Raw genomic sequence first — 27,273 nt, forward strand, 5'->3', positions numbered from 1 at the left:
ATTCATTATCCGTGGAGAAATAACAGATATCAAGGCCTTTGACAATGTCATAACTGCAATCGTTAAATTCTGTGATGAACATCTGAATGCTTGAAACCCAAGCTCAAAATCATTCGACAGGGTGTTTTCAGGTTGCTGACCAAATCCCCTTTCAAGCCCATTGACCTGCTGAGGACCCTGTTTTACCTCTTTCCTATGTCCTATTCCAGTGAGTCCTCAAAATCACCACAAAATGAAAGGCATGCTCCTTGCCTGTTGTACCGTTTTGAGGAGCCTTTATGGAGCAATGGATCGACATCCGGGCCCCTAATTCCACTTAACTATTGTATCCATCTATGAAACTCAACAAAGTTCCAGCAACATTTAAACACACATCCTTGTACAAAATAATTTATATACACAAAAATTACAGCAAACTAACGACCTATTTTCATTCTACCTCTGCTTAGCACAATCCTGTAAACTGAAATTACACAGTAACTTTGGCAGTTAAAGATGCTCATAAAATGTATAATTCATAACATTCTTCATAAATGGCAATCCAACTTCAGACTTGAAGATGCACTGACTCTACGAAATCAGGGAAGATCTCTTATCTTCAATGAAAACCAACCAGTCTGTCGTATCCAACCTTTTAGATTTGGAAGTGACATATGATAACATTACCCCAATATACTACTCCAAAAACTGGCTATGGGCCAGTACAATCTTACTTAGCATCAGATCCATCTTGTCGAAGTGAAGCTGTGCTACCAAAATATACAATTTAGCTTCCACCACTAAATCAGTCAGATGAAGCGTTTTTCAGGCATCACCCTTATCACTGATTCTTTTCAACATTTACATGTAGTCATTAGTTGATGTGATTTCCCAACAACGGTTACAATTTTAAATGCATGACAACACACAGATCCACATTAATCTGGAAAAGACCCTGGAATTCCAGACTAAGATTATTGATTATCTCTCACACATCTGTTACTGGATGCAAGACATTTGTTTCTTCTTTAATAGGTCTCAAACTAAAATCAATTCTTTATTTGGCAGCTTGAGGTGGGTAGCACCCAATCAACAGTGCATAAATAAAGAGTCTGCTGATGTAGTTTGACCGAGACCTCTCCTTTAATCCTCAGGTGACTGCTGTGCTGTAGTGAAGAACACCAGTGTCCTCTTTTTTTATTTTTTTTTATTCCTCATATACCAAATAAAAGGGGGCATTCTAGATGAGGAACCCCCCCCCCTCTCTCCTGCTTTTGTGATTTTCCGGCTCCAATGTTTAAGACCCGAGGAGAGAGAGAAAGGGGTAGCCCCTCTAGCCTTCACTGTTTGCTCAATCCACTCCAATCTTATTTAACTGGGAGGCCCTTGGTTAGTTTAGAGATAAAGCCCCAACAGTGCCCAGGTGAAATCATCGTAATACCCTTATCTGTTCTGCCATGCCACAAGGGCCGCCCAGATCTTGTCACCGCTAGAGCTATCACAGGCCATGTCTGACTTGCTTATATAAATAATATGTGTCAAGCAATCTGGAAAAGTGGGTGCTTTCTCATCCTTCCAGGCCCTGCAGATTTCCCGCCTTGCTAATAACATCACATAAAAGATGAATTTAGACGCCATGTCATCAAGATGATACTCCATGATTAACCCAAACAGAATTATCCTCGCAGTGATCACAAATTGCATGTCCAGTACTTCAGTGATAAACTCACCTATTTTGGACCAATAATTTACAAGCATCGGGCAACCTACAAACATGTGGATGTTATCAGCGGCCGGGAATCTGCACCTTGGGCAACAGTATTCTATATTCGTGATTCTGACTAGTTTTTTTAGGTGAAATGTATACTCTATACAGAGTGAACAGGTGATTACTTTTGAGTGGAGCTGACTTAACCACTGCATGTAACATCTTAAAGGAATCCACCCACAAGTCCCGTAAGTTATTATGATCCAAATCTGCAGCATCACACCATGTCTTTTGGAGTTCGGGCTCTGTCACTCCCTCTGCCTCCATCATGGCCCAATACCAGAAGGATAGCTCCTTTTTCCATCTCCCCTTTCTGTTCACAGAGTCGAACTTTGGATTCGATGCACTAAACACCCATAACCTAGTAGCCCACCAACCTGACAATTGATAATACTTGTTTCTGGGAGTTAAGTCACGGATGAGATAACACCAGTGTCCTCCTGATGAGACTAAGGTTATTCCCTAGCTGCAACCAAGATGCAGAATCGTACTGACAAGACCACCAAATCACACGCCTAGGTTATTGTATTGCAGTTTACTTTAGAGCACCAAAGAAAGAAATCCAAAACTTCCCGAGAGATCTGGACCTAGTGCCAGACTTTACTTGAATTAAAAAAAAATCAGCACTACTTTATCCCATCTATTTGCAGTTGCTTCCTGTTTAATAGATAATCACCTTCAAAGTACTCTGTTGTATATAAAAATGAGTTAGTCTTGTCTGCCTCCAGAAGCTGACCCCGCATCATACACCTGGCAACCTGTTTAGATTAGATAACACTAATTTGATTGACATACCAAAATGTAGAGAAAAGTGTCATGTATTCCTATAGGTTCTGAATCGATCCCCCTATTCCTGACCCTATTCTGGTTAAACTAACTATCAAGTTAACTAACAGTCAGCCCATGAGGCAAGAAAAGCCCCCATGATGCAGATACCGTTATCTGACGCAGTCACACTACGGCACAGGAACGTGTTATCTGATTAGGTCATAACGCTTGAGATCTAATTAGACAAGCGACATTCCTCCAGCCCCTGATAAGGCATACGACGTTCTCATAACAAATCAAACCTATGACAACCTGGAAAATCCGTGCGGCCATTGTTTTGATTTCACAGAGAACTTCAGTAAAAGAATGTGCTAACGAGCAAGTCGTATGACATCTTTATTGACGTATCTATGTCCATCCTTACGTCAATCTCGGCACCTTTAAGGTATAAATATTGCCGATCTTGCCCTATGCAAACACACGCGTGGTGACAAGACGGAGCAGCCATACTTGCCGAAGCCAAGAGCAGAGCAGACCCCGCTGGCAGCAGCCCCGCCTTCCTGACGCGCTGAGAGACGCGCTGCTATCTCCTGCCGAGAGACCCAGCACCGGCGCTTTCGGGCAGCCCTCGCAGGCGGCCTGGAATATCGAGAGCAGAGAAAGAGATACCATTCCTCATTTCATCCTAACTTCCAGGTACAGAACTGAATAACCCCTCACAGAGAATTCTTTAGTTATTCACTTGGCAAAAACAAACTTAACTTAAACTGTAACTTTCTATTCCCGCCCACGCATTAGACTTAGGTCAGGTACACGGGGTAGGCGTATTTAGAAACACCAGTTGAGTACGTTTAGTCAAATGTATATGTGTATGTAATATATTTTAATCATTTTAAACATCATATGGCTCAGAAACCATATCAATGTTTTTACAGTATTATTTTATACTATTGCTTTTAATGTATGCACTTTACTTAACTATAAGTATTGCAATAATATCGATCCATTTCTCTTGTACGAGAAAAGAGACTGATCAATAAATAACACCTTTTTATTGAACACGCCCGTCTCTTCCTTTTCTCTACAATCTGATGAGACTAAGAATGCACGTACTGACTGAGTAAAATAATTGCCTTGTGCTCACACGTCTCTGGAGATACACTCTTGATTAGGGGAGAGCAAAGTTGTCATGTTCTATGGTTGTCAGAAACTAAATCCCTTCTTGTCTAATCAGGGGAGTTAATTCTTTCCTGAACATTCGAGAAAGTTTCTAGCAAACTCTGAGCTACGCTGGCAAACCCAAAACTTAAGTCTAGTATCGACAGTAGTAGACCTAGTTAACGTCTGGCCTAGGCCTTTACTGCTGTAGGTATTATTCCAATGCGCAGAGCCTATTGGGAAGATAGGAACTACACTACATGGCGCCCAACGTGTTTGGAAAGGGCGATAAAACTAACGTAAGACATTTAGAGTAACTCAGTCGTGCTTTCTCACTCAGACCCCTTTTCCCATAATACTCCAAAGACGTCTGGAGTGGGTGAAAGGTAATATCCTCCAAAACCTCGCAGGAGGGAACTCCTATGTATGGTTCTTGGTACAGTCAACGTTGAAGGATACACTGTTCCGAAATATTGTGCATCTAATCTTTGTTCCATTAGAAACCTGATCTGCAAACAAACATAATACCATCCTGTCGGTAAATGGGAGACAGTGATGAAGAAAGAGAGGCAGTTAGATTAGCAGCTGAAATAGCAGCAGCAGATACTGCACTAAAGGATGCAGACGCGGATATAATACTCATTCCGGTCAGCAAAAGGAGATCTATAACCTTAAAACTTATAGAAAATGGACTGACACCTAGAGGTGGCACAGTCATATTCGTAATTGAGGCACACGAATATCGGCAGACAGAGGTATACTATACATGGATACATTTTCCAGCAGCAAATGCTGTAACAAAGTACTTCCACTATTACAAAATAGAGGTACCACCTGACATTTACACTCCTTTCGAGGAGGTGGAAGTACCACTCAAATTCCAAGAGCATTTGCTCTTATTTGATGGCGCCCTAATAGATAACAATCACATCACCAGGCTCGGTCCTTTAGGTAGACCAGGAGCAACGTGGCCGGTCCTAGCCGGATACACACCACATCCAGACATCAATGGGATGTCTGCAGCAGAGCTGTTAATACAGCTAAAACAATTACTAAAAATTCATAGACAATTAGTCCAGTATGTAATGCGGACTTCAACAATTCAGCCAGCGATTAAACTTCCACAGCTGACCCCTCACCAGGGGAACACAAATAAAATTACACCACAGAACATCCAATCCTGCCTAGGTAAAGTTCCGGCTAAACGGGAACAGATACCATTCTGGTTGGCACAGAAAATCACCCAAATAGAGGCGGTGTTTCCTGACACCACCCCGCTAGAAAAACACAGGATTCTGACTATATGTCTCCCAATGGGAATCGCACCACACATAGAGGACTGTGACACTTGGGGTACAGTCTTTGCTTCAATCTACACAAAAACGCACGGTGTTCCATCCATTTCGGTAATACCAGATGTGCTAAAACAAATTCAAGATGAATACGGTCCAGAACCAGCTTTAACTCTTGGTATGAAATTACTGAAAGACTTCAAGCAGGTCTCGGCTATATTATTAGCCAATATAAAAGGTGAAGCAGCAAACGTGGCGATCCGCCAAAGGTTAAAAGAGACAGATATAGCAGACCAACCAGCTGAAATTGCCAGAATCATAGAAAAATCCTATGAGGAACTAGGTAGAGATAGTTTAGGGGGAATACCAGTAAAACCGCAACTGACTGAAAGTCCAGAAAAAATATTTTTTAATAATTCACCAAAAAAGAACTGGGATGGAAACAAACAATCCAATCCAAAAGAAAAGAAATTCCAGTCCCGAGGAAGGTCTCCTAGGCGAAGGGAGAAATCTCCGAACCAGAGACACAGGTCACCCCAGAGTGACCCCTCTGGGAAAAGATATAACCGTAGAAATAGGGATAATATTAAAAAACCTGATAGATATCAAGACATTGATACACGTCCCTCTCAATCTTTTCAGAATTCCTCACAGAAATCGGAAAGAAGAGGACGATCAGAACAAAGAGAAGAGCACGCCAAGTCCAAAGACAAGGAACCTGCTCAGCTAAAAAAGAAATTACAATTTCCAAAAAAGAAGGTAGCCAGTATCAAGGTAGTTAACAATGCCGAGAATACTGAGGACACAACTGAAAAACGGAGAGTGGGCTCAGACAATGCTAGACAGCGCAGCAGAAGTGAGCATAGCTCGCAAAGTCCTTATGAATCATCTGGAGACAGTGGACACGAATGAATATCTTCAAGTGGAAACTGCAGACACCAGAGTTAGCAAACCCCACAAGATATACGAGATAACATTACGTATAGAGGGAGATAAAACTAGGAAAATAAGGGGACTATTTTGGGATAATATCTCTAAGGGCTATGATATCCTTCTAGCTGAAAAAGACTGGCCACCAGAGTTTGTTAGGGAGTGCCCTCATGGCGAAGAAATAATTATGCCTGCCTTCTCGAATCAAATCCCGATTCATAAAAAATATACACTTGCCAGAAAGTGGGCAGTGGCTCTAGCACCTGCTTTATATAAAAATCATGTAGGATGGGATGAGGATTCTCCTCCTCACAAAATCCAGTTAAAATCACAACCTACTGCACAAAGGCAGTACCCAATTAAGCAAGAAGCTAAAAAACAGGTAAATGAAATACTAGATCAGCTAGAATACCAGGGGGTGATTGAAACTTGCACCTCACAAATGAACAATCCTTTGTTTCCGGTCTCCAAACCAGACAATACATATCGTCTAGTTTTGGATTACCGACACCTTAACACATGTTGCAAAACCTTTGCAGTGCAAAACTCACACAGTGCTGCACTAATGAATAACATAGTGCGCAAAAAATACAAAACAACCTTGGACATCTCCAATGGATTCTTTTGTCAAAACATAGCACCAGAGAGCAGATATTTAACTGCATTCTCGGTAAATGGCACTCAAAAACAATTCTGTCGGTTAGCCCAGGGGTACAAGAATAGCCCGGGGGTATTCTCAGCGAGAGTAACAGAATTACTACAACTATATGATGATGAAGCATTATCTTATGTCGATGACATTTACTTAACAGATGATGACTTGGAGACTCACTTGAAAAGAGTGAACACCATAATACTTGGGTTCGCAGCAGAGGGTTACAAATTCAACTTTAAAAAATCCAGAATTGCCCATCTGACAGTCCTATTCTTAGGATATGAATTATCAAGTGAAGGCAAAAGCCTGGCTGACAATTTCCTAGAGAAATGTGCCGTAATCCAAGCTCCTAAAACACTAAAAAACCTACAGTCAATTCTAGGCTTCCTAAATTTCGGAAGAACATACATTGCAAATTACGCAGAAAGGGTCAAACCCCTTTATGATCTAATTAAACCAGACTTTAAAAGATCCAATTGGACTCAAACACACACAGAAATTTTGAGATCCTTACAAACAGACATGCTAATTAAAACAAAATTAGAAACACGTGATAACACACGCAATCTTGTGATTCGAGTCATCCCAGGGAGATGCGGATTCACATACCTGACCTCTAATGAGGGAGAAAAGGTACCAATTGCATTCAAATCACACTTGTACACTAAGGCTGAAATGAAATTTAGCCCAACGGAAAAAATTCTTACAGCAACACAGACAGCTATAGCAAAAGAACGAGCCCTGGCACAAGGTAAACGAATAGTAATCGTGACACCAATACCAGCCTTAGAGGCGGTAACAAAGGCAAGCATTCCAAATGCTAAAGCACTCCATCCGAGATGGATACAATGGGCTAACTCTCTTGCTGCAACAGACGTGGTGTACGAATTTGATCCTTACTTAAAAACACAAGAATTTCTCCAATATGAATTTGAATGTCCTCCGCCAACCGAAATTCTGCCTCTAGATCACTACGGCTGTATAATATATACAGACGGATCAGCACAACCCGCAGTAGGGGGTAAACAAGCTTACAGTGCTGCGTGCGCGATTGTTAAAGGTCGTTGGCACGAAGGGAAATTTAAACCAACCCTCACTAAAACACAATCCCTAGGAGATTGTACAGCTCAGCGAGCTGAACTACTAGCATTCAAGATGGCGCTTGAAAATACCGATCGAGAATTCCCCACACTCATTGTGTGCGATTCGTATTATTGCGTTCAGTCTTATAATGAATACTTGCAGATCTGGCTTCAGAACGGTTTCAAGGATGCGAAAGGTGGCACAATCAAGCATAAAATGCTCTGGGAACAAGTAGCTCTTTTACAAAAAGAACTACCAAAGACTCACGTGATACATACGCTGAGTCATCAACGTGATGGCGTTCACGTTGCAGGGAATTCATTGGCTGATGAGGCCGCAAAGGCAGCTGTGCAAACGGCTTCCGTAGCTGCCGTCACCCGGTCAAAAACAAAAATAGACAGCGAAATATTACAAGCTGTCAGCGCTTCAGAAAAGGATTCGATAGAACCACTCCCTAAAGGCTTTCCAGTAAAATACTCATACATAACTGATGCAAACAATGTTCCTTTTGCTCGAATCCCTGGAGTGGGGGATAGGGCAATTCCAAACATGGAACATAGGTTAGGACTAATAATAGCGGCACACGAAGGGCTTGCTTCTATCCATGCTGGCGTCTCAGCCACAGTATCATTATTAAAACAGAGATACTGGTGGCCACAAATGAGAAGACAAACAAGGAACTATGTTCAAGAATGTGAAATATGTCAAAAAATGAAAGTATCAACGGTGAGACGTCCAGCGCAGACGCCCCTTCTAATCTCGGATAAACCATTAGCCTGTGTTTATCTAGACCACTGCGGTCCCTTACAAAGGGATGGTAACTATAAATATATCTTGGTCGCAGTGGATTCATGCACGAGATTCATATGGATGTGGCCCCAGCGAACGGCTGACGCCAGAACTGTTATAAAAGATTTGCGAGTCTTTATCGGCACATACGCAATTGGCATGCTGCATTCGGACAATGGTCCTGCTTTTAGCTCTCGGGCTTATAAGGAGGCCATGGTCAGCATGGGCGTGCAATTGCGGTACTCTTGTCCATTTCACCCTGAGGGGAACGGAATTGTTGAAAGAAAAAACCGTGACATAAAGCAATCTATAACGGCAAAGGTATTAGGTTCGGGAGCTGGGTGGGTCAAACATCTAATAAGTGTCCAACGTAGTCTAAATAACTTGCCAAGAAATTCTCTGAAGGGATTCAGTCCGTACGAATTATTATTTGGAACTAGAATGATTGTCTCTGACCTCGACAGTCAGACTTCAGTGGTTAAAGAAAAAAGCTTTGATGTCAAAGACCGTTTGGCTATTTTGCAGGACTTAAACAAAACAAGAAAAGACCTGAGCAACATACAGTTGAAACAACAGCCAACAACCACTGAAGAATCACCACCTGTCCCAGCAAGACCTGTCTGGATTCCAAAAGTCGGGGATCTAGTCAGGGAGAAGATCGCGGTAAAGAAGGAATTTGGGCCTTCTTACAGAAAAGCAGTTCCTGTCTTGTCTGTCAACGGGACAAGATCAGTTGTACTACCGCCACTTGCTGGTAAAAAGGAGAACCGAGTTGTATCCATCGACCTGGTAAAACCACAACATGTGGCCGATAACAAACAGTAGGCCAAGTGGACTCCCAATAAGTAGCAGAACACCAAGGTTTGCTACCAGTACAGAGGTCCTAACGAAGAGGCTCATCACATTCGAAACGCCTACAGAAGAACAACAAGGACTATGCAATAATGCAATAGAACTAAGACCTCTGAAAACCCAAATAAAAACATTTAGCAGAGACACACCACTCTATAATGAAGTACCAAGTGACAATGCAAGAAACAAAAATCCTGAACCAATTGGAACAATTGACAAAACTGCATCCGGCTACTTCATAAACTTCGATGATTCCTCTGAAGGCTTCAGTGAATCAAAGACACAGCCATCATCAAAAACCTTTAAATAAAAAGCTAATGAACTTTTGAACCAACTGAAAGAAACATATCTGATTTCTCCATGGATTGAATTTTGGGTGGGTTTTGGTGCATTTATCCTCATACTTTGGCTCATCATGGTATTAACTTTGGGGCGCTTCATTGAGGGAAAATATGCTAAAATGGACACAGCAAGTCAGAACATCAACTTGATCCTCAAACCACACACATCTTCACACGTCGAGAAACGAGAACTTTCTTCAGCCAACTTCACAGCCAATCCGATACCTGGTGGGGTAGCCTGGGACAACACTGACTATGAGATTTATGGTCCGGTCGAAATCCTGAAATATCCACACCAAATTAAGATCTCCTTGAGTGACTTTGTAAAACCAAACTCATTTGCTGATGATTGGGACTTCGAAAGCATTAATAACATGATGTCTGATTTAGTAATGTCTGCTAAATTTACCAAACATGATTATTTGCAGGGTTCTACAAATTATGACAGTATGTATTGCTATAACCACTATGGTAATCACTTTTTACATAGATCTGCACAACCTAGAAATGTGTTAAATTATAATCAATGGGAACATTGTGCAACACCTCCAAAAGGGAGCTCAAGAACCGTTTACGACAAATATTCATATTTTTCAGGTTTTAACACAAGTAATGCTGAAACATTTTATTTTAAATTATCAAACAAGACAGGGATGAAAACCATGATAACCAACACAAAATTGTTATATTCAGACTCATTTTTTGAACAAATGAATACTTTTGGATTTGATTATTGGGACAAAAATGTTGATTTGAAAAGTGTTTGGGGTACAAAAGAATGGCAAGTACAGGGTTTAGAAGCTTTGTTTAGAGCTTGCATGATCCCAGAACAAATGATATTTTTAAATGACACTGTTCAACAAACCACCTGTCTTGGCCTAGCCAAAATCAAAGATTTAAATAAACCGTCTATTCCAAAGCCAACAATGTTTAGCAATAGCTCTGATACGGATGAAGAGATAGACGTAAACCATATATTAAACCAAAACAGAACACATCCTGATTGGAAACAATGGTGGATCTGGCCCACAGATACAAATAACTGTCAAGACAGATTCCTGAATAAAACACAGGGGTTCAAAATGACCAGGCCAGACCCTAGATATCCCCAAAGACATCACCCAGGGATAATAACAACCTACAGTGTGGGCAAATTATGCCTTCAATGGCTACAAACTTCCACACTGCCTGAAATTAAGCAACACCTAACTTTACTTACTGATGGTGCTGACTTGCGTGATTTCATTTTGGGACCACGCAAACAGCGTCAGAAGCGTTTCATAGCAGCCTCTGTATATGCAGCATACAATGAGGCCTGGAAGGTTAATCAAATTGAAACAGCAGAGAGAATACGGGAAATTGACCGTATTAATTTGGAAAAATCACTTTCTGTAGTGGACAATGGGTTAATGACTCTGTCCTCCAGAATTTTTTCATTGGACAGCATTGTGTCTTCAGCAATCGATATATTATCGCAAGACTTACTGTTATTACAACATGGTCAGTCACAATTGCGTTCTATTGTACAGCTTGGCTGGACGTTACAAAATCTTCGTTCAGGCTATGTGCCTTGGCGTTTAATCAACACAACGTCACTATTCCAAATCTTTAACCTTACTGATAGACAAATCGGTATGGCGCAAAAGGGTGCTGATTATACAATCTTGAGCATTGAAAAACTAGAAAGATTACCAATGACAATGTCAGAACGACCTGTCAGTGAATGGATAATACACGGAATCATAAATATTCCAATCTCAACCTTCAGGTTTCAATACTGCCAAAAATATATACAGGCTGGCATGTACGAGAGATTGGGAAAGGGGTACCTTAAAACAACTTGGAACCTGCCCTATTCACATGCATGTGTCAGTAATAAAGGACAGAAAGTGTTTCTTAGTGGCAACAATTGTGCTATGTCACTAAGCGACACGCTTCTGTGTAACGGAATTAGTTTGCATGGAGCCTGTGAAGGGAATTCATACAACCTTTCATGTCACCAGCAAGGCGCACCTGCAACTGAAATAGAACCATTCTTTCAAAGACTCTATAATGGGAGTTACATTCTTATTGTAGACCGCAGATGTTGTAGTCTTATGCCCGGGACTCCTTATCTAGTAACTACTACTGCGAAGGTCAAGTGCTGTGGACGTTCTTTGTTCCCCAGCTCCTTTCCAGACAGGGAGGCAAGGGCATGGCCCAATTTGAAAATTACTTCTATTCGAATAGATACTTTAAGCAGAATGAAAACAGTGCTTCTTCAGACGCCTACAAGGCTCACGTCATCAAAAGAAACGTATGATCTACAAGTCGCAAGGACGACTGCAGAGATACATACATTATTATCAACTAATTCACCCGTACATTTCGCGGAAATCCTGAGCGAAATCTTAAATATTTCTGATACCACTGGGGTCTCAAAGGTATTTAAGACAGTATTTTCGATGGCATTAACACCATTCAAAGCCATACTGGGTATTTTTCCAGATTTCGTCCATTCGATTTTTGGCGGACTTCCCCTAATCCTGGGACTAATTGCAGGAATCCTATTTTTAGTCCTTATTTTTCGTTATGGCAACCCATGTCACAGATCAAACTCTCGCGACAATGGAAGAAACAATCCTAGCCATTGGATACCGGGACCGGATATCAAAAATCCTGGGACTCTCCCGGCTTAGAGACCTGAACATGACTTGGTTTCTATCATTTCGACCAATGTGGCAAAGGTGTGTTTTACCTGTATTAAGGTGTCTGCTATGCGGAGAAGAATGCGTGTTAGACACCTGTCTGACGCTACAATCGGATGCGCCAGTGGATGCAGATACATTGTTGGTTCCTACCAAGGTTCACGCTTTGTGCTGCCCTCAAAGGCTGCCAATCCTGATGACGGCATTCGTGGAGTCTTCACCACTACGATTGAAGAGTAGTGAAGTTCAAGATGAAAGCAGCATCGATCAGGTACGACCTTCTGTCAGCAATGCGAATCAGAATGTCAATGGAGACAATCATGCGCACGAATGCATGGTTACACCTATTTCCGACTTAGTGGAACTTTCCCATGAAGCTGTTGACAGTTTTTTCGAAAGCCTTAATGATATGATGTTCTCTCCAGAACAGAAATAGAGACTTTTGAGCAAGCTCGCACACGGTGTTCCTTGAATTCGGCCTTCAACTTTGAAAATAAAGTCACATGAACAATTTTTCCCACCAGTTCACGGACAGCAATTTTTTTAGCAGCCCCAAATTAAATTTTACAAAAATTTCGGGACACTTATCTTCTGCTTAAAGTAAGAAACTATTCCTAGAGAACTAAGATTTCTATTTTTAGATACTTTATAAACTTTAGTTGCCCGCTGGTATGTTCACAAATATTTTATTATGTGATGAAATGGTCTCGAACTTTCTTTCTGTATAGCCGTATTAAGAGCCATTTCATGTGTATTTCTCATATACCATATAAGCAATAATATATACAAATGCGTGTTTACTTTGGAATTTACTTCATAGCTTGAGTGCATACGATACATATGACTGCAATTTTTCAGTATATTTCAACGTTTCCAAATGCATTTATGTATTTTGGGGTGGTAAGGTATACACTATACTCTATAGTATGTTGTACTATGTTATACTATGCATAGATTAGTAAATATGACCATAGTTAGCGTGGAGTGGGTGTCATGTATTCCTATAGGTTCTGAATCGATCCCCCTATTCCTGACCCTATTCTGGTTAAACTAACTATCAAGTTAACTAACAGTCAGCCCATGAGGCAAGAAAAGCCCCCATGATGCAGATACCGTTATCTGACGCAGTCACACTACGGCACAGGAACGTGTTATCTGATTAGGTCATAACGCTTGAGATCTAATTAGACAAGCGACATTCCTCCAGCCCCTGATAAGGCATACGACGTTCTCATAACAAATCAAACCTATGACAACCTGGAAAATCCGTGCGGCCATTGTTTTGATTTCACAGAGAACTTCAGTAAAAGAATGTGCTAACGAGCAAGTCGTATGACATCTTTATTGACGTATCTATGTCCATCCTTACGTCAATCTCGGCACCTTTAAGGTATAAATATTGCCGATCTTGCCCTATGCAAACACACGCGTGGTGACGAGACGGAGCAGCCATACTTGCCGAAGCCAAGAGCAGAGCAGACCCCGCTGGCAGCAGCCCCGCATTCCTGACGCGCTGAGAGACGCGCTGCTATCTCCTGCCGAGAGACCCAGCACCAGCGCTTTCGGGCAGCCCTCGCAGGCGGCCTGGAATATCGAGAGCAGAGAAAGAGATACCATTCCTCATTTCATCCTAACTTCCAGGTACAGAACTGAATAACCCCTCACAGAGAATTCTTTAGTTATTCACTTGGCAAAAACAAACTTAACTTAAACTGTAACTTTCTATTCCCGCCCACGCATTAGACTTAGGTCAGGTACACGGGGTAGGCGTATTTAGAAACACCAGTTGAGTACGTTTAGTCAAATGTATATGTGTATGTAATATATTTTAATCATTTTAAACATCATATGGCTCAGAAACCATATCAATGTTTTTACAGTATTATTTTATACTATTGCTTTTAATGTATGCACTTTACTTAACTATAAGTATTGCAATAATATCGATCCATTTCTCTTGTACGAGAAAAGAGACTGATCAATAAATAACACCTTTTTATTGAACACGCCAGTCTCTTCCTTTTCTCTACAATCTGATGAGACTAAGAATGCACGTACTGACTGAGTAAAATAATTGCCTTGTGCTCACACGACTCTGGAGATACACTCTTGATTAGGGGAGAGCAAAGTTGTCATGTTCTATGGTTGTCAGAAACTAAATCCCTTCTTGTCTAATCAGGGGAGTTAATTCTTTCCTGAACATTCGAGAAAGTTTCTAGCGAACTCTGAGCTACGCTGGCAAACCCAAAACTTAAGTCTAGTATCGACAGTAGTAGACCTAGTTAACGTCTGGCCTAGGCCTTTACTGCTGTAGGTATTATTCCAATGCGCAGAGCCTATTGGGAAGATAGGAACTACACTACAAAAGGAAATACAGAGGACAATCTTTAAAAAGGTGTGGCCTTAGAGTAGGCAATCAAAACTCTTTATGGATCTTTCGATACTTGCATTTCTATTTCTGGGTCTCCCCTGTCATGTTCACAATAATATTTTTGAGGCCACACCCGTTAGCTCCCTGTACCCCTTCTAGGGAAAAGGAGTGTTAGGAGTCAGGCAAACCTGTCAGAGAATCACTTACCTGTGGGTGATGTTGAAATGGAAACCCACCCTATAACCCCAAATCAGCATGAATACAAACTGGTTGGCTTTTACTATCATGTGATTATTTATTTTGCAGTTTTTGACAACAAATCATGTATATTAGAATGATTATAGTTATAAACGACTCATCTCATAATATGCAGATCAAGACGAATATTAGATCGGACCGCAATCCTAATTCATCACACTTTCCTAATCTGTTAGTCTATTTCCTGACCAAACTGTCTGAGGGTTGTCAGCCATCCAGTTTATAAATCAATGTTAGTTATCAAAGCATTAACTATACCAAACCATGTACAGTTTCCCTATATTTCTTGTACTGATATCTGGTTAGTAGATGGAAGGTGTGGTGTGTAATCCCGCACCTAAACCATTGCCTTTTATATCTTTATGACCAATGTCTTCTAGAGCAAGGGGGTGTAAATAAATGCTTGGTTCCTACTTTGCTACAGCAGTATTGTATCCACCAAAGGATCCATCAAATCAACATAATAATCACCAATGACTGCCAGATGAGTAATTTTATAATTGCTGTGCAGATATTATTTTTGAAACTTCCCTGCACATGGTTGGGGCCCCAGAAAAACTTTACATCCATTCATCTGCAACTTGGCCTCCAAATATGTCACAGAATAATGTGATATTTTTGCCCGATGACAGTTAATTATTGGAAATAGGAGATGCATACTTCCGTTAAAAAAGTTGTCCCGAGATTTTCATTTTTGATTTGTGTTTTTGGATCATTAGAGAAATAATTTAGCTTGGGTAGACTGATCCGGGCCAAATCGTTCTGGACGACATTTTTATAAATGGCGGATGTGTTGCAGTGATTATGTAATATTTTAGGAAACATGATACCTTTATGCTTCATTTTGGTGTCAAGTAGAAGTTTGAAACAGTAGAAGTAGAAGTTTGAAACAGAAAATAACTTCACAGAGCAGCCCTTCCACCATTTTCTAAAATGACGGCTATAATGTAGGAAAAAGAGACATATTTAGAAATGGAAACAAATAATAATGGCGTTTAATCCTATTATATATACACCAAGCAATGTTTATGATCTAAATACGAAAAAAAATATTTATCACTCTTGTTTTAGACATACTTTCATAGTTCATCTATATTTATTTGTTTCTACAATCACTTGTGGTACATTTACAGAAAGTTCAACATTTGAGAAAAGCATATCAACAGGGACATCTTTTTGTAGCACAGGTTTTTCAAGTTCTGTGGGTAAAGGCTTTAGAAATGTAGGTTTTAGCACCCCATCAGTATCTGACATGGCAGTTAACAAACTGCGCACAGGCACTGCGGCGGCAGGACTAAGACCTCTTTTCAGGGCTACTCATGTGAGTGGCACAATCAGCGCTGCAAGCCCACTAGTAGCATTTGATTTACCAGCCCTGGCACACTCAGTTCACTTTACTAGGGACCTACTGGTAAACCAAATACGCCAATCATGGACAACCAATCACAATAACAATTTACACAGAAAGCATATGCACTTTAGCACTGATCAGCAGGGGTAAAGTGCCTGAAGGAGTCCTATAGCCAACAACCACAGGTCAGGAAACAATATGAGGAAGAAGCAAAATGTTTGGGGATAACCCTGCAAAAAGGGCCATTTCCAACAGTAATAATACAAAAACACAAATCAAAAACGAAAATCTCTTGAGAATGTTTTTACGGAGGTATAGCAAGGGGCCAGGACTATACCAGTCCTCCTCAGTTCACAACTTTAAAAGATCCAATAACTTTATCGAGGACACCTTTTCAGTAAAGAGTCTACAGAGGGAACAAACTATATATTTGAATCAATATTACTAACATTAGTTTTTTTTTGATGGTTATTGTTAATTCTGCAGATTATTTTCTTTGATAGATTACCCATGATTTCCAAACCAAAACATTGAGATTGTCATCAGTGTAGGAAACCCCTGCCCTCATAATTCTGGGAATTGCATGCACTTGGTATGAAAAAAAAGGAGCTCGTTATTGAGGAAAGATGATAACTCTTGGGCAGGTTCATGTTGTTGTGGTGCTCACACCTCACACAATGGACTTGGTGGGACCGCCTCAATCTGTGTTTTACTGCAGGTGTTACAAGTTTTATGTTGCTACAAGTGACAGTCTCAGTCCCTCCTGGTGCTCCTGGTGCTTTTAGGTAGAAGTGGAGAATCTCTGACAGAGAGGGAATTTCCCATTTTTTTTTTAAATCTCAGGCCTGTCTTATGTCATGCAGGTGGTTGCAAAAAGTGAGGCCCTTGTTCTTAGAAGAGAATGCAGTCCCTTTTCCTTGAAATTAATGTTACACACACCTTCCTTTAAACCTTTTTCACTTTCCCCTCTGTTTACTTAGTCCTGTCTACACCACAGCCTGCATGATAGAATTGAAAGCACAAGTTGTGATTTAAAACATGCTCTCTTCTTTTTAGGGCTCGGACTCCTCCCCAGTGAAACTGGGAGGAGTTTCGAGAACTAATGTTAAAGGAGAAAAAAAAGAAGTATCTCCTAGGGCCTTGGAGAGAGAAATTCCACACATTCCTTAGCGTTTTCTGTCATCTGGTCAGTGATTCGTCTTCCTTGTGTTTTCGTTTTAATAGGCTTGAAGTGATAGGGTAAATGTAGTTTTGTTCCGCCATTTTGGGCATATTTCGTGCGTGCTCGCGCTAAGAAGTACATAAATTATAATTAGGAGCTGTCAGGGTGCCTCCGTTAGTGAATACAGATGGCCGGGCGCGTTCACAATTCTGCAGCGCTCAGCGCGCAGCTTCCTTGTTTTGTTAGGCACGGTGAGATTAAGTGATTTGCTCGTGACGCAAGGCGACGGCAGGGCAAACGTTCACACGCACAGGGCGGTGAACCACCCGGGCAACACAACGAGGCCTGGCACGGCGCTGGGATGCGGGGAGAAGGCCGCTGTCTCTTTGATTTTCACGGCCCAAGAAGGATGTGTCTCACCACAGAAATGCAAAGACGATTAGCGCCTCGAAGATTGATACGGCCGCCTCTGGGGACAAAGGGGTGGTACGTGGTGCCACCGCACCGAAGCCTCTGAAAGCGCTGGCTGTCCTGAGAAGCGCCTCTTTCTGGGCCTGCTCTTTAAAGGGTCATCCATTACTGGGCGGACACCCATACAAGCCGCTACTAGGCGCGAATGCGATTTTGTGTGTACAAACGGGGGTCTCTCCATCACAGTCCATTGAAATAATGGGGCGCCTTTCTAAAGCAGCAGAAAGCAGCCCCCCCCCCCCCCCCCCCCCCCCGAGTCGACAACAGCAGCGGCTTGCGCTGACTGTGTTCTCAAGATGGCCGTTTCACATCAAACGAACTGGGGTGACAATGCGCCATCAGTGTTAACAAGGCAGAAGCAATGGGCTCGGTAGAGGATAGCTGAGTGGGTGGTGCACCAGCTGCGCACATCTGGGATGAGTCCATGTGTCCCATATGGAGACAACAGAGGCTTTCTTTCACCCTACCAGTATTCAGAAGGAAAAAAAACAATGTGATTGATAGATTAATTTAGTTTGTAGCGTGCACTAACTGAAGATAAATTGTTATAGTGGGAGCTATAAAAAGTAAACGTGGATATGTCATTGTCATCATTCATTCAGGATTGATTTTCCAATTTAAATGACCCTCCAGTGTAGAGAAAATAATTTTCTTTTACCAGTGTGACGTCATGAACAATCACCATCAATAGACGTTCTAGAACGTTGCGCTGTTTGATGATGTCAGCTGGGGGTTCAGCTCTTTTGTGACATCATTCTCCGAATGGCCCGTCTTTTCGAGGAGGAAATCGTCTGTCTCTGAAAGGTCGGTCGGGGTCGTGCATTGTCAGTTTCATTTTTAGGTGCAAAAGACACCGCTCTGATAGATGGCATCAGTCTGTTCTGCAATCAAACATTATGTCAATATTGGCCAATCCACTTGCATTTGACAAAAGTGGAATTTATAGGGAATACGTTGTGCCAGATTTTCAGGATATTAAGATGAGATAACTGCGAAAGTAAAAATGTGTTTTGTATAGCACTTAATACCAGCCTTGGAATTTCCAAGCACTATAATTAATACATGCTACCCAATTTCATGTCGCCAACCTTGGCAGGATGAAATTCGGAGTCGACCATATCGTTATTTTAAATTGTGACAGGTCTATCACTCCATATCTCAGTGGCATGTTTACCTCACTTAGTCATCCAGTGAATTACATAAAATGGGCTCTAAATTTTACACAATTGTGGAAGTGACTGAGTTTATGAGTACAAATTAACTTTTGCAATTCTTAACAGGTAAATTAGCACTTGTAAATTCATGTACTCATATATATCAGTTGTGACTGTGTAGTTCATTGTTTGTGGACGATAGTGAAGTTGAAATATCTAGAAAAGAGAATTTTGTACATATATAAATATAATAGTGGTGGACTGTATGGAGTATGATCGGACGCCTGAAACTGCAGCTGGTGTGTGAGTGCCGGCTCTTGTGACACTGTGTCTGTCTCCTGTCGGCTCCTCCTCACACGGTGCTGTGGCTCTCGTGACTCTGTGTCTGGGTCCTGCCTGCTCCTCACACAGTGCTGTGGCTCTCCTGACACTGTGTCTGTTTCCTGCCGGCTCCTCACACGGTGCTGTGGCTATCGTGACACGGTGTCTGTCTCCTGCCTGCTCCTCACACGGTGCTGTAGCTCTCGTGACACTGTCTGTCTCCTACTGGCTCCTCACACGGTGCTGTGACTCTGTGTCTGCCTCCTACTGGCTCCTCACACGGTGCTGTAGCTCTCGTGACACTGTGTCTGTCTCCTGCCTGCTCCTCACACGGTGCTGTGGCGCAGCAGTAGTGCAAAATTCGCACATCCACTAGGAGACTACAGGCAGTTGACATCTTAGGCAGCAGCTGTGCAAGCTTCTTACACTCACAAGAACGACATTACAGTGTGCAGTAGTGCAGCCCCATTGCATTAGTTCAGTGTTGCTGTTTTCTCCTCCTTTCAATATGTTACAGTTTAACAGATATTTTCGCAATAAAAAAATTATTTTTCTTTTATCCACATAAAAAGGATAAAATGCTGAGACAGTCCCCTCTTTTATTCAAATTGGGTGAAGTGAAGATATCAGGCTGCACTTACAACTTGCCACACGCGAGTGCAGCAGGCGCACGCTGCCACTGAGCTATACGAGGAGCGCGGGACATTAAAGGAGGCACTTCAGTGTGTTCTGGCAAAACAGCCAATATTCGTGCAGTCTGCACACCCGGCGAAGTGAAGCTATCAGGCTGCACTGACAACTTGCCACACGCGACTGCAGCGCCACAAGAAGACCACTGGAAGCAGCAGTGCAAGCTTCTCACATTCACAAAGAAACCACAGGCAGCAGATGTGCAAGCTTCTCACACTCCCAAGAAAGACATCACAAGCAGCAGTGGTGCAAGGCAGTGCACTGCAGAATAGATCAGGCAGCAGTAGTGCCTGCATATCTACAGGCTAACGATAACAGGCATATCTACAGGCTAGAGATGACCGTGCATATCTACAGACTAGCAATGACAATGCATATCTACAGGCTACCGATGCCAGTACTATCTACAGGCTAGCGATGACAGTGCATATCTACAGGCTTTTGAAGCCAATGCATATCTACAGGCTAGCGATGACAGTGCATATCTACAAGCTACCGATGACAGAGGATATCTACAGGCTAGCGATGACAGTGCATAACTACAAGCTACTGAAGCCAATGCATATCTACAGGCTAGCGATGACAGTGCATATTTACAGGCTAGCATTGACAGAGCATATCTACAGGCTAGCGTAATAGTGCATTTCTACATGCTACCGATGACAGTGCACACTAACACGAAGGACATCACAGGCAGCAGCTGTGCAAGCTTGTTACACTCACAAGGATACCACAGGCAGCTGAGGTGCAAGCTTCTCCCACTCACAAGAAGGACATCACAAGCAGCAGCGGTGCAAAATTCCCTCACACACTCACAGCAGGTACTGTGCCAAGGCAGTAGCAGCAACAGAGCAAGAGTCCCTTATAAAGAACAGGCACAGCACAGAGATGCACAATGCAATCTTCTCATACTCACAGGCAGCAGCTGTGCAAGCTTCTCACACTCACAAGAACGACATCACAGGCAGCAGCAGTGCAAGCTTGTTACACTCACAAGGAGACCACAGGCAGCAGCAGTGCAAGCTTCTTACACTCACAAGGAGACCACAGGCAGCAGAGGTGCAAGCTTCTCCCACTCACAACAACGACATCACAGGCAGCAGCAGTGCAAGCTTCTTACACTCACAAGAAGGACATCACAGGCAGCAGCAGTTCAAGCTTCTTACACTCACAAGGAGACCACAGGCAGCAGAGGTGCAAGCTTCTCACACTCACAAGAAGGACAACACAGGCAGTAACGGTGCAATATTCTCACACTCACAATGAAATCACTGGCAGTACACACCACATGAACACACTCCATAACACATAGCAACAATACATTGCCATTTACAATGCCATTAGCTCAAACTCAAATAAATCCGAGCCCGATTGCATTTCTAATGCTTGTTTTCTGTTGCATTGGTGCATCAAGGTGGTTTTTAGGCTGCTCCTTTTCCTTTGAAGCATTTCGGAGGGGTTCTTTGCTATAGAATGTAACCATGGAATGTAGCGAATGGACAAAATTAATCAGATTTAGCTTTAGAATAGCCTCCGGCGTGTGTCTGCATCTATGGATTCCTGGTTTATTTAGTTTTGTAAGGAGCACACCAATGCTGTTTAGGTTTTTGTGACTTTGGTGGGGATTTTCATGATTGAGAACTAGGATTTCAAGTCGATCTGGATTTAGTTTCAAATGGTCATCCTCAGGTAGCACTCTCTAGGCAGAGTTTCATGTACACAGCATAGCATTGTAGCCATTTGTTTAGCAAGCTGCTGCATTGTCATGCATCACACCAATATACAACATAGAAATACTTACGTGATTTCAGTACAAATACACAATCACTTCTTGGACACAACATTGCATCATTGGAGTGGAAACCAAAATCAGCCCCACACTGCAAGTGGATGTGATTAGAATGGTGCTTGTGTGCATGGATGGGAAAGGGCAGCCCACTCAGCTCTGATATCAGCCCCCATCCTGCAGCCCATCAGAGTAATGTCAGAATGTCGGATTGGCCAGTCTGTCCCTGCATGTACATACCTGGATAGTGTGTGTGGATTCAGAACACTCTACTCCATCCTGGCATTGGATAAATAACACCCAATCCTGAGAAAACATAAGAACTATTTAGCAAACCCACCCATGCAGATACTACTTTACAAATCACATACAATCTGATACCAACAGATATCAGACACAATTGTCTGATGGCCTTTCCAGTTAGGACGAAAGGGCACTCAAATTAAGACTAACTTATAATATCATGGAAATTGAGGTTAATACAACATACATACAGTCATGACATACACAATATAACACAATATAACAATGCATTTTATAGTGGCTTTGAATATTACTTTAAGGCAAATCCTCACTCTTGCGGTGTAAAATATCAATATGATGTCAGCCATCTATGATATACAACTCAATGATAAACAATAACAGCAAAATATTTTTTAATATTCTCTATAATAGTGACAGCTGGTTAGATTGGTTTTCGACATGATAACTATTGATGGTTTTGTTTTTCCACTTTGTCTCTAAAGATGATGTTTTATGGATTGATGGCCTTTGCTACTATTGTCGTTTTTTCATTAGGGACCACGCGCAGAAGAAATGATGCGCAGCTCAATGGAACGTGGAAAATGGGTATTCTTCCAGAACTGCCACCTGGCGCCAAGCTGGATGCCCTCGTTGGAGAGACTTATTGAAACAATAGATCCTGAAAAGGTATGAGTCACAACATATTTTTACTATTTTTCTTACATTCTCAACCATTTCAAATTTTGCCCAGAAATTAGCATCAGAAGGAAAGAGAAGTTGCAGCACTCAGTAAATAAAGTATCACATTCTATTTTCTCCCTTGATTAGGGTCCTTCCTCGTATTTTCAGTGGCATCAACATCTTTTTGCAGAAAACCATTTTAGGTCTGAGTTTAGAGGGCAGCTATCTGCAAGACCTATTTATTGTTTACAGTAAGTACAGAGTGGGCTTTGGGTCACCCCACTTCAACAGTTGATTATTCAGATCAGCATCTTTCAGCCATTTGCTTGGGACATTGTCAATCTCATCTTTGATCAGCCAAAGGAGTATTTCTCTTTCACAATCATTCTAGTCACTGCTCAGTCTGTCTTTCTGGCTTCCATAGATTGTTTGTATTATAATGCATTACGTACTATTAAGCCTCTTAAACATACACTCAGCCATCACTCTTTTGTCTTATTCAATTCTCATACATGTATTGTATACAGAAAGCAATCTCGTGTTTTTTTAGTGCAGCGGGCAATGATGACTGCTTTTGTCATACTCAAGCCAGGTTTCCACTCGGTCCTGACCCTAATGTGCCTCCTAATTGCTTTTGTTTATTGACATAGGAACGAACACTATGCAAAATAAAATACTTTTGGATTTGTTGGTTACCTCCAAACTTTCAAGTAAATGTCTGAATGAAAGTAGATAGCTGACCTACCTGACCCACGAGGTCTGTCGGTACGGCATCCTCAGCCATTCAAGAGCTAGGAAGCCAGCAGGGTGTGGTGGCTGGGTGGGCAGAGATGCGTCCTTTATTGAAGGGTCCTCTTTGGGTCAAACCGTCAACAAAACCACTACCAAGCATTGGCAAAACCATTAGGTCTGATTTAATTGTCCTATTATTTGGAGACATTACTGCTGTTTGCCTGTGTTTTCATGCGTTGTCACATTAAGTCCAAGATTAGTGCCTTTGCCAATGTTTGTGTAGACCTATTCTCCTGTAGATACTTATCATACAATTTGACATATAAAACTCCACGTGATAAAACTAATTTGGGGGGGGGGGTAGAATTGTTGTCATTAAAAAAGAATAACTATGGCGATGTTTCCCTTTCTATCATAAAGAGGAGGCAAACAAGGCTTTTACTTTCTTAAGTTAAAGATGAGGAGATACTGGGGGTTTCTTGAGTTTTGCTCAGAAGTTGGGTTCTTGCAGAGATAAGGGGCATAAAAGGTTTTCTTGAAGGAAAATGGGAAGAACAGTAAAATGATGAGGTCTCTATGCAATGCAGTTGATCACTGGGACACTGGACAGAGGCTGCAGCACTCCTGTATTGGCAAAGGCTCATTTAACAGGTAGTAGGACTTCGATAGAATGCTTGACCCAACTGGACTTGCAGATCCCGAAGTGAGCTCTAGTTGTGTCTTTACCCCTGTGGCATTGTACCTCTTTATTTCCAGGTTGCAGCAGCAGGCTTCTTCCTACATGTGAGTTCATAGCCCTATCTCCCCAGGTCCAATCTTTACTCTATGCTGGTGCAGAGTTTCTTCAGGAATGGTGTAAATGTCAGGCAATGCTCTTTATTTCAGCAATGAGCCATAAAAGCAAATGAATACATTAAAAACACAAAATCAATACAAATAATAAAATGTTGTACTTATTCATTAAGGTTGATGTGAACAAGAATTAGAAGAAGTGACCAGCCATCATAATGGTACAATTAGAGTCGTTTAAAAGTTGATAAAACACTGTACAATAAGTCAGTTAAAGTATCAATGGACTCTCTTAAGCTCAGCAATCAATTACAGTCATGTAAAAAACAGCAGAGTCATAAAAAAATGCAACAGTCTAAAAGTGCTTGGTTAATTGTCATGGTAAAGTCCAAAGAGTTATTCATACTAGGTAATTTTAGCATTACAAAGGCTCAGCCTATACATCCCTTCCAATCGCTGATAACATAATGTTTTTCCCTTGGTTACCACATTGCAATTAGATACCTTGAGACAGCAAATAACATGTTTTTGCTAGTATCCGATTGTAATATTCTATTGGCCTTTATGTGCTGCATGGTTCCTATGTTCCTGCAGATTGAAATTAACCATTTGGCCTTAGCCTTACTATACTCTGGGCAAAATAAGAGAGTATGTACTACAGTTTCAGCACCAAGTCCACAGGACGGACATGCCTGCTCTACAGAACGTGCCCATTTACAGGTAAATGTGCACAATAGTAAGGACCTGTATCAAAATTGTACATAGAGCTTTCTCAACAAATTGGACTCAATTTCCTCAAGAAACTGCTCCGCTTTATAGTAATCCTTGACCTGTAAAAAGGAGCTTGTCAGGAGCAGCTTGGATATTTCAAAATGGGCATGCCGGTTTGGCTGGTTTGGCCAGCCAAACCTTCATGCGCACTTTCTAGACTCTCAGTCGCGGACTAGAAGTGAAAAATAAAATGACAATATTGTCATTTATTTTTCTTCTGTGTGCTGACTTTTCACCAGTGGGGCAACGCTCCTCCGTCGTAGCAGAAGGTCCACTCCTGCAGGGATCAACGGGGTTCTGACGGGAGCCTCAACAATTGCCTCAAAAATCAATTCTCTACCACTTCTAGAGTACTAGTGGCTTTACGTCCCCAGAGCTCCTCACCATAGAGAGTGGAGCACAACACTTGTACAAATCTGTGTTACCTGGGAGACGGATTTATAGAAAGACCACAGATGGACCTTCAGCAGCCCACCAATATGTTGATCCAGTTTAAGCCATCATTTGGAAATATATGCCAGGCAATCCAGCCGCTCGTTCAGCGTGATCCTAAGTTATTAAAAAATGTGTACCTGTTCTAGCGACTTCCCTTTGTGGGTGGGATTGGATCATGTTGTGCGGCATGGGTTGAATACCATGTATTTTGTTTTTTCCACATTTATTTCCTGACCCCTCTGTGTGCAAAACATGCCTAATTCGTCCAGAATCTTTTGGATGCCCATGGGTGACTTTGATAGGAGGGGCTCGTCGTCCGCAAACATTAACACAGGTACCTTCATATTAGCTAGTCTGGGAGCATTGTTATCACACATGTTCAAGTTGGTGACCAGGTCATTAATATGCAGCGTGAAGAGTGTTAGGGCAAGGACACAGCCCTGCCTTACGCCTCTATTAACCGGGAATGGTTTGGTCACTTCTCCTAGCTGGCCACATCAGACCTGGGCAAAATTCTGTGCATAGAGCCTTTGTATGGCTATACGTAGGTAAGTTGGAATGCCCATATCAGCCAAAACCTACCACAAAACATTTCTGGGGACCAGATCGAATGCAGACAGATCTCAAATGTACAAACACCATATAAATGTTACCACCTTCAAGACCTACGGTTTTCAAATGTAATAACTGCAGCCTAAACACTTGATCAATAGTAGATGTGCAGGGGACTTAGCGTATTATTAGCTTCCATCCACCCCTGTAGTCTTTCTAAGATGACTAAATGTGCATCAGGAGCAATATTCAGAGAACATTGGAAAATGTACACTGGGTTTCCTCAGAGCCACTGACATGTGCAATCAGACAACTGAACAGGAGGAGACGACTGCCATTCTCTCAGTGGAACCCCATAGTGTCACTCTACGTGGATTGCAACATTACACTACATTTACACGGAATTTGAGCCCTGTAATATGCAAGTTCACACTGCTCAGGGCAGCCACAGGGGTTGAGAATAAATCTACAAACTTTCCCCCTACTGTGCCCAAAATGTTGGACTTCCCACTAACCTGGCCGGCACACTCTGTTAAGTACCTTGAGGCTTGGACCCACCATGACAAAGACATCGTAATCAGGGTAAACCATGATTTCACTATGAACAGCATTGAGGAGCCGGTTTGTCATTGGGCATTGCTCCCACTTTCCCTGATGGGAAAGATAGCACTGCCCAAGTTACTTTAGCTGTCCCCATACTGTTGACTCAACATTTCTTCAAAATCCTCAAATCACATTGAGCACATTAGCCTGGGTGGGCAAATAGCCTAGGGTGCGATAGGAAACACTCACACTGCCAAAGGATGCGGTTTTGCCTCCTGAACTTAAGCTTTACTACTTATGTGTGTAAGCTCACATGTGCATATTTCTGGCACAAATCCCCTCCGACCATAGAACACATAGCAATAGAACATGACAGCGCTCACTCTAGCCCGCTCGAGGCACTATTGGGACAAACCCCGAGATGCTGATGAGTAGATATCAATGCAAAAAGAACAATTGATGGACAGAATGCCGAACAGTGTCATACATTCACCCCAGTACAGAGATCTGGGCCTATAGCCATTGTTTTTTTGCTCACCATGCCATTCCAGTTTGGACCCAGCCATATGCAAATCAGTCTTGACCCTGCACCCAATGGGAACAGTCCAGCCTGAACTGCCAGGCCAGGTCCTCCCTGGACTGGAAACAAGAATCCTAGGAC

At 42.0% G+C, this 27,273-nt stretch overlaps 1 protein-coding gene across 2 annotated transcripts in view; it reads left to right on the forward strand.

The window, feature by feature from the left end:
- DNAH1 (dynein axonemal heavy chain 1) overlaps positions 1-27,273 on the forward strand; it is a 1,443,760-nt gene that overhangs the window by 1,231,193 nt on the left and 185,294 nt on the right. For both annotated transcript variants that reach the window (XM_078661462.1, XM_078661463.1), the window contains one exon: positions 22,665-22,796. In XM_078661462.1, coding sequence (XP_078517588.1) covers positions 22,665-22,796 — 132 coding nt within the window. The remainder of the gene's footprint in view (positions 1-22,664; positions 22,797-27,273) is intronic.

This window comes from Lissotriton helveticus, chromosome 9 (genome assembly GCF_964261635.1).
Source record: "Lissotriton helveticus chromosome 9, aLisHel1.1, whole genome shotgun sequence".
In the NCBI taxonomy this organism is placed as follows: Eukaryota; Metazoa; Chordata; class Amphibia; order Caudata; family Salamandridae; genus Lissotriton; species Lissotriton helveticus.